The sequence below is a fragment of the Anopheles cruzii genome, chromosome 2 (assembly GCF_943734635.1).
Source record: "Anopheles cruzii chromosome 2, idAnoCruzAS_RS32_06, whole genome shotgun sequence".
Taxonomy (NCBI): Eukaryota; Metazoa; Arthropoda; class Insecta; order Diptera; family Culicidae; genus Anopheles; species Anopheles cruzii.
In genome coordinates this window covers 27,537,201-27,551,135 of record NC_069144.1, presented here as the reverse complement: position 1 = coordinate 27,551,135, position 13,935 = coordinate 27,537,201, and the positions used below count along the sequence as shown (strand labels likewise).

The 13,935-nt window shown below is 49.8% G+C and overlaps 1 protein-coding gene across 2 annotated transcripts in view; it reads right to left on the bottom strand.

Moving 5' to 3' along the window:
* Positions 1-13,381, bottom strand: part of LOC128276105 (dual specificity protein phosphatase Mpk3) — a 31,277-nt gene extending 17,896 nt beyond the window's left edge. For both annotated transcript variants that reach the window (XM_053014576.1, XM_053014583.1), the window contains exon 1: positions 12,765-13,381. In XM_053014576.1, coding sequence (XP_052870536.1) covers positions 12,765-13,188 — 424 coding nt within the window. In that variant the 5' untranslated portion in view covers positions 13,189-13,381. The remainder of the gene's footprint in view (positions 1-12,764) is intronic.
* Between the last annotated feature and the right edge of the window lie 554 nt (positions 13,382-13,935).

The following is a 13,935-nucleotide window of genomic DNA, read 5'->3' as shown; positions in this document are numbered from 1 at the left end:
GCTTTTCGAAGCCACAAAAGTGTTCAGATCCAGAGAGAGAGAGAGAGAACGATAGCCCAAAATAATTGGAAATACGGTTTTTCCATAATTAGACGGAACCGAGCGAAGGATGTCCCCTGCGCTTCTGAGGACAGTTTCTCGTGGCGTGGAAAATTCCGTGCGCTCACTCTTTTCGCGCTGTGGCGAGGACGAAAAAGGACATCAAAGACTGCACCACAGACACCGATCGGACAGAGTGGGCAGAAAAACGATGTCTGCTGCTGGTGGCCATCAAGGACAACGTTTAGATTGGAGAGGGTCCATTTTTGTATTTGGGTTTTGATTTCTAGAATCTGTCAACAACGAACGTCGTGGTTCGGAGAAATGTGGATTCTTCACTCGCATCGGATGCATTACGCAGCAACGCAATCAAGTCGTAGCTTTTGCGAACGATATTGTAGAGTGTTCGTGGAGCGTATTCCAATTTGCGATGTAAGAACTCTTCATGAATTTTTAAACCGTCACCTTCCAGTACATGGAGACCGGTTGCTTCATTTCAACCATTTCCATCAAACAATAATGACAGTTACGTCACATTTGTACCAGGGCACAATGACAGATTCTTGTGCAGACCAAACGCCATCTCAGTGCACTGTGGAAAGCCTTGGAGTTCAGACGGTAGTGTGTATTGTGTAGATTACGTTGATTTTGCTTATCGAATATGTGCAATTCAAAACTCCTTGCAGACTTAGCTTTTTGGCTAAAGTTACCAAAATTACACAGGGTGATCCATCACGATTTATTCAATTTAAATGTTAAATAACTCCGCTATTTGTCGGTCGATTTCGACCAATGATTCTGAAACGTCAGTCTATGCCGTTTTAATGATGGATCAATTTACGGCTAAACAGCGGGTTGAAATTGCGTGAAATTGTGTGTCCTTATTAATGCCGAATTTCTTCTAACTTTGTTCTGTTGGGCTATATTCGAAGAGTAAGGATCGTGCCAGCCAACCGAAGACCATTGAAGAACTGACAGCTAACATCACAGCGGAAATTGCTGCTATTATGCATGAAATGTTGTCAAATACAATGAAAAATGCCCAAACAACAATGAAAAATGCCCGCTTTTTGTGTGTTTAATGGAGGCGGTCATTTGATCGATATTGTATTCTGGGTAAATTTTTAATAAATCCCAAATCCCTGTAATATCCCAAAATATTGACAGCCACGGCAGAAGTGTTGCTGATGGCGGAATCGTTTGTTTGCATCGACTAACAAGCTATTTTTTTTCGCCTGGAGGGATTTTTGGATTGAAAATATACTATTAGCAAAATAAACGTACGTCTAGGGTATTGCTCCTTAAAACGTTTGATTGATCGTTCGGTGCATCGAATCGTCGACCCAAAAAAATCAGTCATCTGAAGCATCGACGTGTACATAAAAAAAAGAAACCTCTCATAGGACTTTGCAAGTTTTAAAAGGCGCATGATCCTACACTGCCTATAAGAAAGGGTTCACTTGAAGAAGCTGACCATTGGCCTACAGCCCCTGCGCAGCTTTAAAACTGCGCATTAAACACAATCCGGTCCATATGTAGAGAACCTAATTTTTTAGCTGCAATTTACAGGACCGTATCATTTGGAAACTCGCTGTGAGAAATCGGAAGCAACGGACGGACGGACGGACGGATGGATGGCCGACGACGACGACGACGACGATAATTAGACCGGAAGGAAGCGCACCGACGGAGATGAAGCTCAACGGAAGAGAGACGCGCAGCTACAAATCAACCATTTCCGGTGCGCGCAGGCCAGTTTTCACTCCCAAAACGCGATGCAGAAGAAAACCACGACGACGGAAGCGAAGCGAAGAAGAAGCTGGCGTGCGCGAAGGTCGCGTTGTAGAGGTCGAACGAAAACACGCAAATCGCGTTATCAAAAACAAACAACGCAAGGCGAAGGGCAGGAAAGGGAAGACACTGAAAAGTAAAAACGAATCACCACCGTGGCATGAGAGGCATAGAGACGAGAGAAACTATCAAAACGATCAACCAAAAAGACGTGACCGTTGTGGCATAAGAAAACGACGAAAAAAGAGGAGGGATTGAAAGGGATTTCCGTTTCGTTTGCTGCCGCCGCCGACGACGGCGACGATCGTCCAGCACCACACCGGGACCGGAAGTGTGTCTGAAGATTGGAAAAAGGGGTACCGGGGAAGTGCGCGCGCACTCCTCGGTCACGCACACGCGGTATGAATGGCCGCCGGAGAGAGCCGAGCGCGTAACCTTCCCACCACAAACCAGGTTTTTGCGCACAGAGCGAAGGAGCGAAACAGCTAAAATCGAAAAGATGGCACAGCACCGACCGAGAGATCATGGCGGCGGAGCGCGCGCGATGATGATGATGATGATGGGAAAACGGAAATACGAACATGGCCAGCCAGGCCAGGCCGGCGATCCCAACCAAGCGTATGATTTCGAGAGACTGTGTTTCCTTCACCGGGCTCGGTTTAATGTGTTTTCTCTCGTTTTCGTTCCTGTTTCGAAACCCTCTCCGCCCCGCTCTTGGCCACCTCTCGGCAGGGACTCGGCGCGACACGCCTTTAAATGCGGATCGCGCGCTCAGCAACCCGCGCAACGGGTTGGATCGGATCGGGGTTCTTGTTCGTTGACGGAAGTGTGTTATTAGTGTGGCGTGGCGGCAGCACGACGCTCTCGTCGTGGGCCTCTTTGCGATCTATCTGGAGGAGGCCACCGTTACACGATCGAATGTAAAATTAGCCCTGGAGCGGCGGGGACCACGAGGAGCTCCCCTCGAGGGTTGCTCTGATAGCGATCAGAGAATGGATGAGGTTTTTTTTTTCGGGTGGAATTATGGAAATTTCGGTGGCCCCGACGCCGCCGCAAGAGTATAACGTTACTTTTCTTGCATCCCATTATTGTTCGACGACGACACCACACGCGGTAAACCGGTGGCCGCCGCTGAGGAATGGAATGAAATAAGAGACAAGCGATCGCGAAGCATTTTTCGGTACATTCGGTGCCCGAAACCGAAAATGGCGCGAACTCCTGCGAAACGATCGCGCTGAGATAAATGACCGTCCTTGGGACGGGCGTACGCGTTAGTGTGAGTGGACTTTCTCCGAAACACGAAGAATTACACGAAATCGCTCGCGAACGCGAATGGAATATCGATCTTCGCGGCGGCAGCGATCGCGCCCGCCACTCAACCATAAGCCAAAGCGCGCACAACAATAAAGAGCGCGCGGGGGTTGCGTGTTTGGACTAATTTTAAAGGAGGATCAGGGGGATCGGGCGGTTCGGCGGCGGTTCGGGAGAGCAAATTAAATGGCCGCCACCCGCCAAACCCGGGAACCCGGGAATGGATGACGTAATGTTGCCAAAATTGGCCAAAAAAAGCAACCCCCGCTGGGTGTTCTGGGAATTGTCCTTCTCGCTCGCTCGCTCGGCCGCCCATGCGCCTGACGCACCCTAAAATTCGCAGAAGGTGCGTGAGTTCCGCGGCGTCACGTCTTCGCGCGCGCCTTCGCGAGAACTGTGGAATTGTTAAAAGAATGTAGATGAATGCAAACTTTGTCAACGTAAATCGCGGGACGACACAAAACACGACAGGGCAGGAAATGGTTGGCCTGTGATCGATGATCACGATCATTGCCGCCACCACAAAAAGGTACGCGTGGTGTACGAGAGAGAAATTGAGGACGGAAGTAGCGAACAAATTTAAGGTTCCTCGAGAGAGATACAACGAGAAAAAGAAGGGAAGACGGTGCAAACGGAGAAACCAACCTCCTCCTGGTGCCAGCCGAATTCAAAATCGGCCACTGACAAAGGGCGCGCGGAAAGAAAGCATAAAATAAGCACGCAGAGCGCATTAAAATCAGGTGGACACGACACGACAGCGAAGAAGCCCCGCGCTCTCATTGAAAAGAACCAACGCAAAGAACCTACTGTAATTACGATCTGGTTCTTCGCTGGCTGGCGATTCTGGCTGGTGTAATCTTCGGCCATACATTCTGTCCAATAAGTATCGGGGTCTTGAGATTTTAAAGAAAATGCATTGTCCAATTTTCGATTTGTTTATGGTGTTATGTTGCTACTCATATCACTCACTTATGTGGAAAAATTCGGCCATTTTGAGTAAACAGTCAATTTTTGACAGCTGTTTTGCTTGAACAAGATTTGGCTCACCGTCGATTTTTCTCTATTCCAAAAAATGGATGGCAAAGAATCTTTATCAAATTTTGCGTAAAAAACGAAATTAAGAGCTCGGACGCAATAGAAATGTGGACTGTGGCTTATGGTGAAGTTATTATGACAAAAAGCAGCGCTTAACGGTGGTTCCAAATTTTGTCAGAGAGCCGAGAAGATGTGAACGTCGAAAAGCCAAGTTTGGTCTTGGTGCATCATGAGATGTTGTCAAAGGATAGGTCAAAAAGGAAGATTTCCTGCAAGCTATGCGCAATTTGCGCCTCAAACGTGAAAGCCAAAATGGACCCTGAAAGTCGCGAAAATGTTTTGAACAGACCACGTGTATACGAAGTTTAACATCGTTGCCTGTGCGCGAACTTTTGGCCAAAACCTGCGAACTAATGACGCCAAAACTACCGTTCTCCACAGATCTGGCCACCGTGTGACTTTTTCCTGTTTCCCACTATCAAATTACCGCTTCATTCATTTAATTTGGCAGAACACAGAAATCGCTGATGAGCTAAAACACGTTCAAGCAAAACAGCTGTAAAAAATTAACCGAGCATTAAAAATGGCCGAAATTTTCAACATAAGTGAGTGACATGTGTAGCAACATAACGCTACAAAAAACATGAAAATCGAATAAAGCATTTTCCTTAAAAACACAACACATCCCGGTACGTATTTGACAAAATGTACATAACACAGCTCTTTGAACGAAGATCGATAACTTTACTTTGGTGCCGCGTTGGACCGATCATGCTGTTGATCATGCTGCTGATTGCCGTGTGGCCCGCGCCCCGTAATGGATGCTGTGGCCTCGCCGCGCACGTTAACGAGAACGTGACTTCATTCATCCGGACTTTGGCGCGTCTCACACGGGGCGAGCGACGCTGAGAGTGAGACGCGACAACGCGAAACTCACCACCAGCACCAACCGTTGGTGGTGCTGTGTGGTGTGTTGGTGGTGAGTCTCGCGCATGCTCCCCGTCCCCGTGTGTGTGTGTCTTTGGTAGTAGACACCTCATAGACACGACTCACGCCTTCGTTATGTGTCACGCGTTCAAAAAAGGTTCACTCTCATCCAAAAACCGCGTGGCTCGACACGGGAACGGACGACACACTCTAAGCGCTCGAATTACGAAATTTCGAACACCGAAACATGGCGGCGAGACGGGACGGGACGGGTCGGAACGGTTCGCTTGCCGGGCGCAAAATTCATTCATGATTTCATCTCACCAGAGAGAGACCTCAACCGGCGACGGCAAGACCCCGCCCGGGGTGGTGGGGCACACCAGAAGTGCCCACCGGCGGCGGCGGCAGGGAACACACGAAACTGGTCCTGTCCGCTGTGAGTGTGTGCTCTCTGCCGTTTCCCTAATTTCGAACCTGCCTCCTTCCCCATTAACGCGTGGTGCGGCGCGCATTGAAGATTGCTTTGATTGCGAATTTGTTTTCATTTCATTCTCTCACCGAGCCGCCGCCGTCGCCTACTTTAACACCAACGACGCAGTGTTGGGGCAGCAGAAAAAAAAACCTTTCCTAAGCGACGCCTACTAAGTGGCTAGGGGTGACGCGCTGCTACTTCATCATCATCGTCATCATCGGCTAGTCGTTACGATGACGACGAGGACGTAGCAACATTATCGGTTGGCCGGCCACCGTCGTGTGTCTGGTCTGAGGCGTCTTGCGAGAAGAAGTGTAACCTTTCACCTTTCGTTCGATCGATCCAAACTTGGCCTACACTTGGCCGCTTCGGTTGCCTCATCAATCATCAGGACTCCAGCATCCTTCGTCCGGGGTGGGTCTCCTCTCCTACTCTCTAATGGGGCCGGTGTGCCAGAAGAAAGTGAAGCAAGCGCGTCACCGTTTGACATTTGGGCATCGATCGATAGGCTGTCAAAAAAGGGCGTAATTCTGCAAAATACATCTGCTGCTGAGACCCTTTCCGTGGCACCCTCCTGCAACATCTGAGAACACCTGAGGCAGCCACCGATAAGCGGTTGGGGTCCGGGCCGCTCCATTCGATTGTCTCTCCGGCTTCCGGCCAATTAGGTGGTTGGCTCCGCTGCGCGCACTCGAGACATCGGAATAAGAAATGTACAGGATTAACGGAACACGGTCCCCAACAACAACAAGGCGGTCACAGAGATTGGGAGCGATAAGAAGAAACTCGTTTGGTCCCACAACAGCGGTGCGATTTTATATTGCTTTCGGTCGGTTGGTCAATATAGACGGATGTTCTACGGGAACCACAATATGCGAATATTGCACGAGGAACGTATTAAGAGTTGAGTAACACGAAATCCAAGGAAGGAATCGCGATCCCCGGCCCGGCCCCATAAACTGCCCGCATCCGGATCGGAAGTTGAGAAGCCATTTCCGGAGGGTCTCACATTAAAGTTTAACCGCTCATGTCCGCTACCGAAAGCGTGTGCATGTTTGGAGTGTTCAATTTCCGGTTCGACCCGGGAGGGATTAGGTATTCGGTGGATCCGGTCGCGTAAATCGCGTGATCGTCGAAGACGCGCAACCCGTAGCGCGACGACGACAACGACGTAATCTGCTTCTCCGTCGTCGGATATTGCAACCGATCGAGTGCGGAGGCCGGACTTGATCTGGCCCAGTCCGCCACCGACGATCGATGGCCTCGTTAGAGAGACGCACGTAAGAGAGCGCAACACCTGCACCCACGGGGAACGGGGCCGCCGCCGGCCGGGGGTTGATTACTGTGTGTGGCCTAAACTTCAACCTCCGCCGTCCGGTTTGGGCAGCCGCGGATGAACGCCCATTCAGCGGTTCGAGATATGGACTGGCGGCTTGTCGTCCGCAGCCGGGGGCAGGAAATGCCTGGGCCCCCCGAGACCCGGCGGCGAGTGGTGGCCTCTTGCGGAGGCGTACCGAACTAAAACGGCCACCAACCCACCACCACGCAGCGGCTAGTAGAAGATTGCGTCATTTTCGCCGCGACCCGCGCGTCGTCGTCGTGTGTCTAAACGCGGCAGGTTGTGTGTGGGGTGGCGCACCATTGTTAACGGGCGGTGGGGAAAAAAAAAGTGAAATATAATAAAAATATTGTCACCTGTGCTCGAGCGCACGCACGGGCGGAAACCTGAGAGCTCTCGTGTGGGCTCCGGGGGCCTACCTACTGGGGTGTTCAAAAAGTTCGAATGGTCTAATTTTTTTTGATTGGTACACTCTTCATATGAACGTATGTGAAGTTTCATTTCAATCGGTCACTTAATTTTTTTTACAAGCCATTTAGTATCGACATGTCACAGTATTTTTTACAATGGAAAAAATCAAGTATCGTGCAGTGATTTAATTTTTATTTTTGAAAGGTTTAAAAGCAAAGGAAAATTATGAACGAATGTTGAAAGTGTATAAGGACTCTTCCCTTTAATTAGGGGTTAAAAGGGGGGTTTCTGAGTTTAAACGTGGTCGTAGTAGCCTTCAAGACGATCCATGTCAAAAACGTCAAAAAACAGACACAACATCCTGAAATCGTAAAAAATACAGGATATCGTATTGGAAAATCGTCGAATCACTGAAAAGATTTAGTATAAGGCCTAGCCATCTCATTGAGCAGTATAACCAATATTTTGACTGAAGTTTTGGGTTCCTGAAAGCTGTTTGCAAAATGGGTGCCGCATTCGCTAAAATACAAAGCATTCGAATGCATTTCTTGACAACATTTAAAGCGTTTTCGATAGGATAAAGTGGATTTTGTGCATTGAATCATCACTGTGGATGAGACTTGGGTCTATCACTATGATCCTGAATCAAAACAAGAGGCTAAGGAGTGGTGTGAACCTTTCTTCAGTTCCGAAACGAGTTCGTCCAGAAATTGCCAAAAAGATGTTAGCATCAGTTTTGTGGATGCGAATGGAATTTTGCTAGCGGATTACTTGCAAATTGATAAAACAATAAATTTTGATTATTTTGTAACATTTTAGACCAACTGAAAGAGAAAATTCGTGAAAAAAGACCCGGTTTGAAGAAGAAAAACATCCTCTTTCATCAGGGCAATGCACCCTGTCACAAGAGCATTTTGAAAATGGCAAAAATCCATGAATTAAAGTTGTTGAGTATCCACCGTATTCACAGATTTGGCCCCTAGCGACTTCCATCTGTTTTCAGACCAAAAAATCGTGCGTGAAAAGCGTTTTTCATCAAATGATGACGTCATAACAGCTCGGAAGTGTATTTTGAAGCCCTTCCAGTGTCTCACTTCAGGGATGGAATTTATAAATTGGAGTCTCCTCGGAACAAGTGTATTGATGTTCAGGAAGTCCATACTGAATAATAAAGTGTATTTCAAACCATAAAAAATGTTTTTCTTATCGACCATACGAACTTATTGAACAGCCTAGCATTACTCCCCGCCGTGACGATATCGTTTTCTGAACGGTTTCAGCCACGGCCTTATGTGTTGCAAAAGTGTAAGCCACGCGCAACAGAATGCAACAACCCCGATGGGGTCACCGGGGGTTAAGAACTGGGAGGTGCTTAAACCTCTTGAGAAGTCCGTTCCCAAAGTCCAAATTATCCACTTTCCCGAACGAATTCGATGTTCTCACAGAGACTTCTGGACGATCCGAAAGATTTGGCCACGTTTTTGGGTGTGGAACCGGTGCGGCATCGTCCACTATGAGCTGATAACTTTCGATTGAAAGAACCCCTCTCCGTAATAATGGGACCCATTTGCTGCTGGCTTCTCCAATTCTGGAATGTGGTGGCCAAATTTTTGGCAGTTTTCCGTTTTTGTGTTGTTTCGGAAGACGACTTTGTCGGAAGACTCTAAAACCGTCGCCCGAAGGGAGCACCGAAACCGAAAGAAACTCAGTCCGCGGACACTTAACGCGTGAGAGGGACCGTCGTTTTTTTGTCTTAATGTTGATGCGTTTTTTGCTCTTAAATTTCGGCTTCACGTCGTCGTCGTCGTCGCCGCCAAACGCGCGCACCGCACAGAAGTGGCACAGGGTGGCAGGCAGGCAGGCTGGGGTACAGGTAGTTTGCAGCGCGGTGCGGCACGGCGCGGCGTTCCTCCTCTTCCTGTCACACGACGACGTAAGCAGGCGCGATCGGGTGGGGTGGCGGCGAGGGCCGCCGTTTGCGGAAGGCCGTTTTGAATATTTATGAATGAGTTATGCGCGCAGCTACGCCACTGTAACCATTCCCTCCTCGAACCTCGACAGAGCGGGGCGCGGGGTGCTTTCCGCCGCGGGCTGTCTTCTCGGCCCTTATGAGGCCGATGAGGCGAGGTGGGGCGCGGTGAAGCGCAGCCCCTCATGCCGCGCACGCCTTCCTTCCACCGTGCGCGGTTGGTCGCGTGAGAAGACCCCTTCGCCTTTCCAGCCCTTCTTTTGCAGCAACGGAATCAGGGTGTGGCGGCGACGGGTGGTGGGGGCTGTGGCACGACACGACGGACGGTTGTCCACCTCGCCGCCGCGCGCGCGTTGCGTTTCTTTTAACCCTGCTGCTTCGTTTCCTTCTCGTGCTCCTCCTGTCTCTTTTTCTCTCCTTGCGCTTCGCTGTTTACCGGGCGCGCAAGCGAACGAATAAATGAATGAATGGAAATTGCACGAAACGAACACACAAGAGGGAAGACGAACACGAACACAGCAACGACGAAGAAGAAGGAGAGGAAGAAAAAAAGGCTCACCTTCAACAGCGCGCGGCTCTCCTCAAGCGTAAATAGTGGGAAGAAGACGCGCTGCGCGCAAGACTTGGTGGCAAGAAGAAAATCAAAACCATTTGAATTCAACCACACGAGCGGCGGCGGCGGCGGCGGTGCTGGGTGGGGGGGCTGGTTGGCTGCGTAATGCCCCCCCGGTCTGTTCCTCTATCACCCGCCCGTCCGACCCCTGCTCAAAACGGCCCCATTTTAAAGGTGACACAAGCGGTGACCGGGGAACGGAAACGTCGTCGTCTCACACCACGCTCACCTCACACGTCCCGCCGCACACGCCAACGCACTCGCGGCGGCGGCGGCGCTCGTGTTCGCGCGCTTCCCGCGTTTGATAATTCTCTCACAGTGTGTGCGCGCATGCAAAAAATACAACTCACACACACACACGCACACGTGGTGGACACGTAATGCCAGCGATTCAAGCGACCGACCTTCTCTTGGTGGGGGGATGGCCAAGGGAGTGGGGTGGTGGGGCATGTCAATGGAGGGAAACACGCGAGACACATGAATGAGAATGAAAATGTTCCGGGGGGCGCCGCTCACTAGAGGCGAGCGAGCGAGCGTGAGAAGAGTGCAGTGAGCTGTGAGTCGCGCTGTGTGAGGCCTCCCGATGAGCATGGGGTGCGTGTGTGGGGTTCTTCTTTAATTCCTAACTAATTCCAATGATGGCAGGGTCAAAGATCGGTGGCTATTGAAATTATTTGACACATCGAGATTTACTCGCAATGCCAGAGCGCCACTCGGTTGTACACAGGACAATGCACTAAATTGTCAGCAAGATAGCGAAGATTGCTACGTTCAGCTTTTATACGTCGATTCTTAAGGAGTTCGCTTTATGCCTAGGTTGAGCGAAAGTCGTTTTTGAACAGCGAAGAGGACGTGTTTTTTATCAATTCATAGCAAGTTTAGCACTTTTTGTTTTGCTCGTCTTGATTAAATATCTATTGGGTCTGCAAATTAATTCATCCCGTTTTACAATAGATGGTAACATTTTTTTGTTTAAATATGTGTTTGACAGCTACGGTCATTACGCATCTCACGCAGTACAGAGTATAATATAGTATAGACCGAATCGGTACTGGTGATGAAAATTATTGTACTAACTCCCCAGTACAATAATCCTAAACACAAAAAGGCCTGGATACAGCCTGGTTAACCAGGCCCACCGCAACCAAAGCGAAATATTCACTGCGCAAAGGTTATACCGTGCATATGGTGAGATGCGAAAGGTGTGGTGCACTATGAGCTTTGAGAACCTAATGGAATTATTGAAGGACAATCCCATCAACAACAAGTAATGCATTTGAACCAAAGCTTTGGCCATAAAACGACGACAATGGGATAAAAGACATGAAAAGATTACATGCTTATTTTACAAAATGACAAAACTCGACCCCACATCGCAAAACCGGTCAAACCTATAGTATTTGTTCCGTTACATGTAATGATTTGGCAGTAGACAATTTGAAAAATAGGTCTCTGATTGAATCGCTTCTAAAAGTGACGAGTTCTATCGACATGGAATCAAGGAACTACCTAAAAGAGGGCAGAAAATAGCAGCTAATGACGGACAATACTTTCGTTAATGTAGTCATACGTTTTGTTGTTGTAGTTAGATCACAAATGTTAACCTAAACACCTAATATTAAGAAGTATCTTTCCCCGGTAAGCACCACATTGATGTTCCCAATGGTGGCCGCATCTCACAGCCGCCAACATTATGATTGTGTAACACGAAGGCAAACAATAGAAAAATAACAAAAAAAGAAGACATTCACATGATCAACAGATCGTTTTAGGATATTTGAGTAATTCCTACCCATCATCACAGCCAAAGCCATGGAGCAGAATTTTACAATTCCACCAACCGGCCCCTTGGCCGCCGGACGAGAATAAGTAAACTTGTTTGCAAAACTTTATCTTTTCCCCGAAAACGTTTGTGTACACGCTCCTCTACTCGGTATCCTCCTCTACGCGGCCGGTATCCAGAGTTTGGTACACTTTTGTACATCCCCCACTGATCATTGCTGCCGCCCTCGGCACCCCGAGTCCTCCAGGCCAATTCACAGAAGATGTTTGCTGTCTGTGCGTGTTCAACGCAACAACAGCACATTGATCGAACCGGGGAAGGTCCAACCGTTCACTCGCGTCATCGGTTTTCGATGAAATAAAAGAGCGAGATCGACCGCAAAAGGGACCGTCCGTCCGTGTGTCATTCGCGGCACCATGGGCTTCAAGTGCCCATCTTATCGTCCGCCGGAGCATATGGTGGGCCGCGCAGATAAAAAGGGTACTAAATTGATTAATTAATCACTCGGACAGCCCCGACCGATGGTTGTACTAGCACGCAGCGCAAGTTTACGCACGCGTCACACGTCTGCGTAGCACGGATCGCGTGTGTAAAACCTCCCCGAGAAGCCGCAGTCTCTCTCTCTCTCTTTCTCTCGATGAGTTAACAATTAAACATCGAATCGGACGTTAAACAGCTTCCGTGTGACGATCAGCGGACAAAGCGGACGCTTTTACACAGGGCCCTTCCGGTGGGCGCGAGCTGCATTCAACGCGCACTGCGCACTGCGATGACTAAGCTCGGGGGGGGCCAACAAAAACCAACCCTCGTCCGCAGTAGCATTAGAGCAGACGACCTTTTCCGTTCAGCCGCCGCCGGGCCATCCCGCGGACACTGATGGTAGAGTGAAAATAAAATATGATTCATCTCTGACCCACCTCAGGGCGGGGTGGTTCTGTTACTGGTAATGGGTGCCCCCCGGCCAGGCCAGTTAATGGGCTTATCATTCACTTAGCAAACGCTGCTGATCCCGCCGATCGATGCGGCGTCTCGATCGGACCATCTCGACCACTTATGAATTTATACCGGACTAACCTTCGAGGCAAACGACGCGGCAGCCATCTTGCTTGAGCTTCCGGTGCAGCACGTTAATGGTGGTATCGTTGGTGGCCACGACGGACGGGCCGCCGCCCAGCAGCAGCTCTTCGGGCCGCACCCCGCTACCGTCGACCGGCGGTTCGTTGCTGTTGTTGTACAGCACGAAGGTGCTCTCCTTGTAGCAGGACAGGATGCGCTCCTTCAGATCGCGGCACTTGATCGTGGACGTGATGTCGATCTTGCCTGCCGCGAACCGGCGCAGCATGATGGACGGGATCGAGAAGTTGACCGCCGTCCGGATGTGGCTCTCGGTGTACTCGTGCGAGCTGCGGCAGTCCAGTATGATGAAGTGTTTCTGCGATTTGCGCAGCGCCGCGTGCAACTGCTCGCTCGTTATCATTTCGATATCGTGATCGGGCATGATCGGTTAGACACTTCCTGCGTTTCCCTGGACAACGTCTTGTCTTTCTGTTACTGTTGATTAAGAGCACCGCCGTTTTCCGCAAACAAAACGCATCGATCGATCGATCGGGGGGCTCGAGTCACACACTGCACCACAGTACCGTACCGTACACCACCTCTTCACTGTTGGGCCGTTGGAATTGTGTTATCTTCGCGCACCTCTAGGGACCCTATTCAACACCGCGCGGACACCTATACATACTTCCACTTCCTGAGCGCGGAACACAACCCTCCCGTGTTGCGTGTGTGTGTGTCAGTAGCAGCAGCAGCAACCCTTTAATGGAATGAAAACGAAAGATGGCGAGATAACGATTAGTGTACGGTTGAATGCGAATTAATGAATGGACGCCGTCGCCGCCGTCGCCGTCGGTTACTAGAGCGCCACTAACAGGAGGGTGACGTCACCAGTCGGATTCAATCGGACAAGCTTCTTTAGTAGGATCCCCCCCCATGGGCCTCTTGGCTCGGTGCCCCCTTCGGAATCGATGGCCGGTTACAACCGTGGCCGTGGTTCGATTATGTGATTTAGGTTCCTTCATTCATCCTCGCCTCGGTTCCCTCGGTTTAAATGGTCGAGCGAGAGAGAGAGAGAGAGATGGAGCAGACCGAGAGGAACAAAAAGCACACTCATACATTGGCACGCGCATCCGATCTCTTCTCACTATCTCGCGCGCGCTAGCTTCTCACTTCCATTCGTGATCCGCGT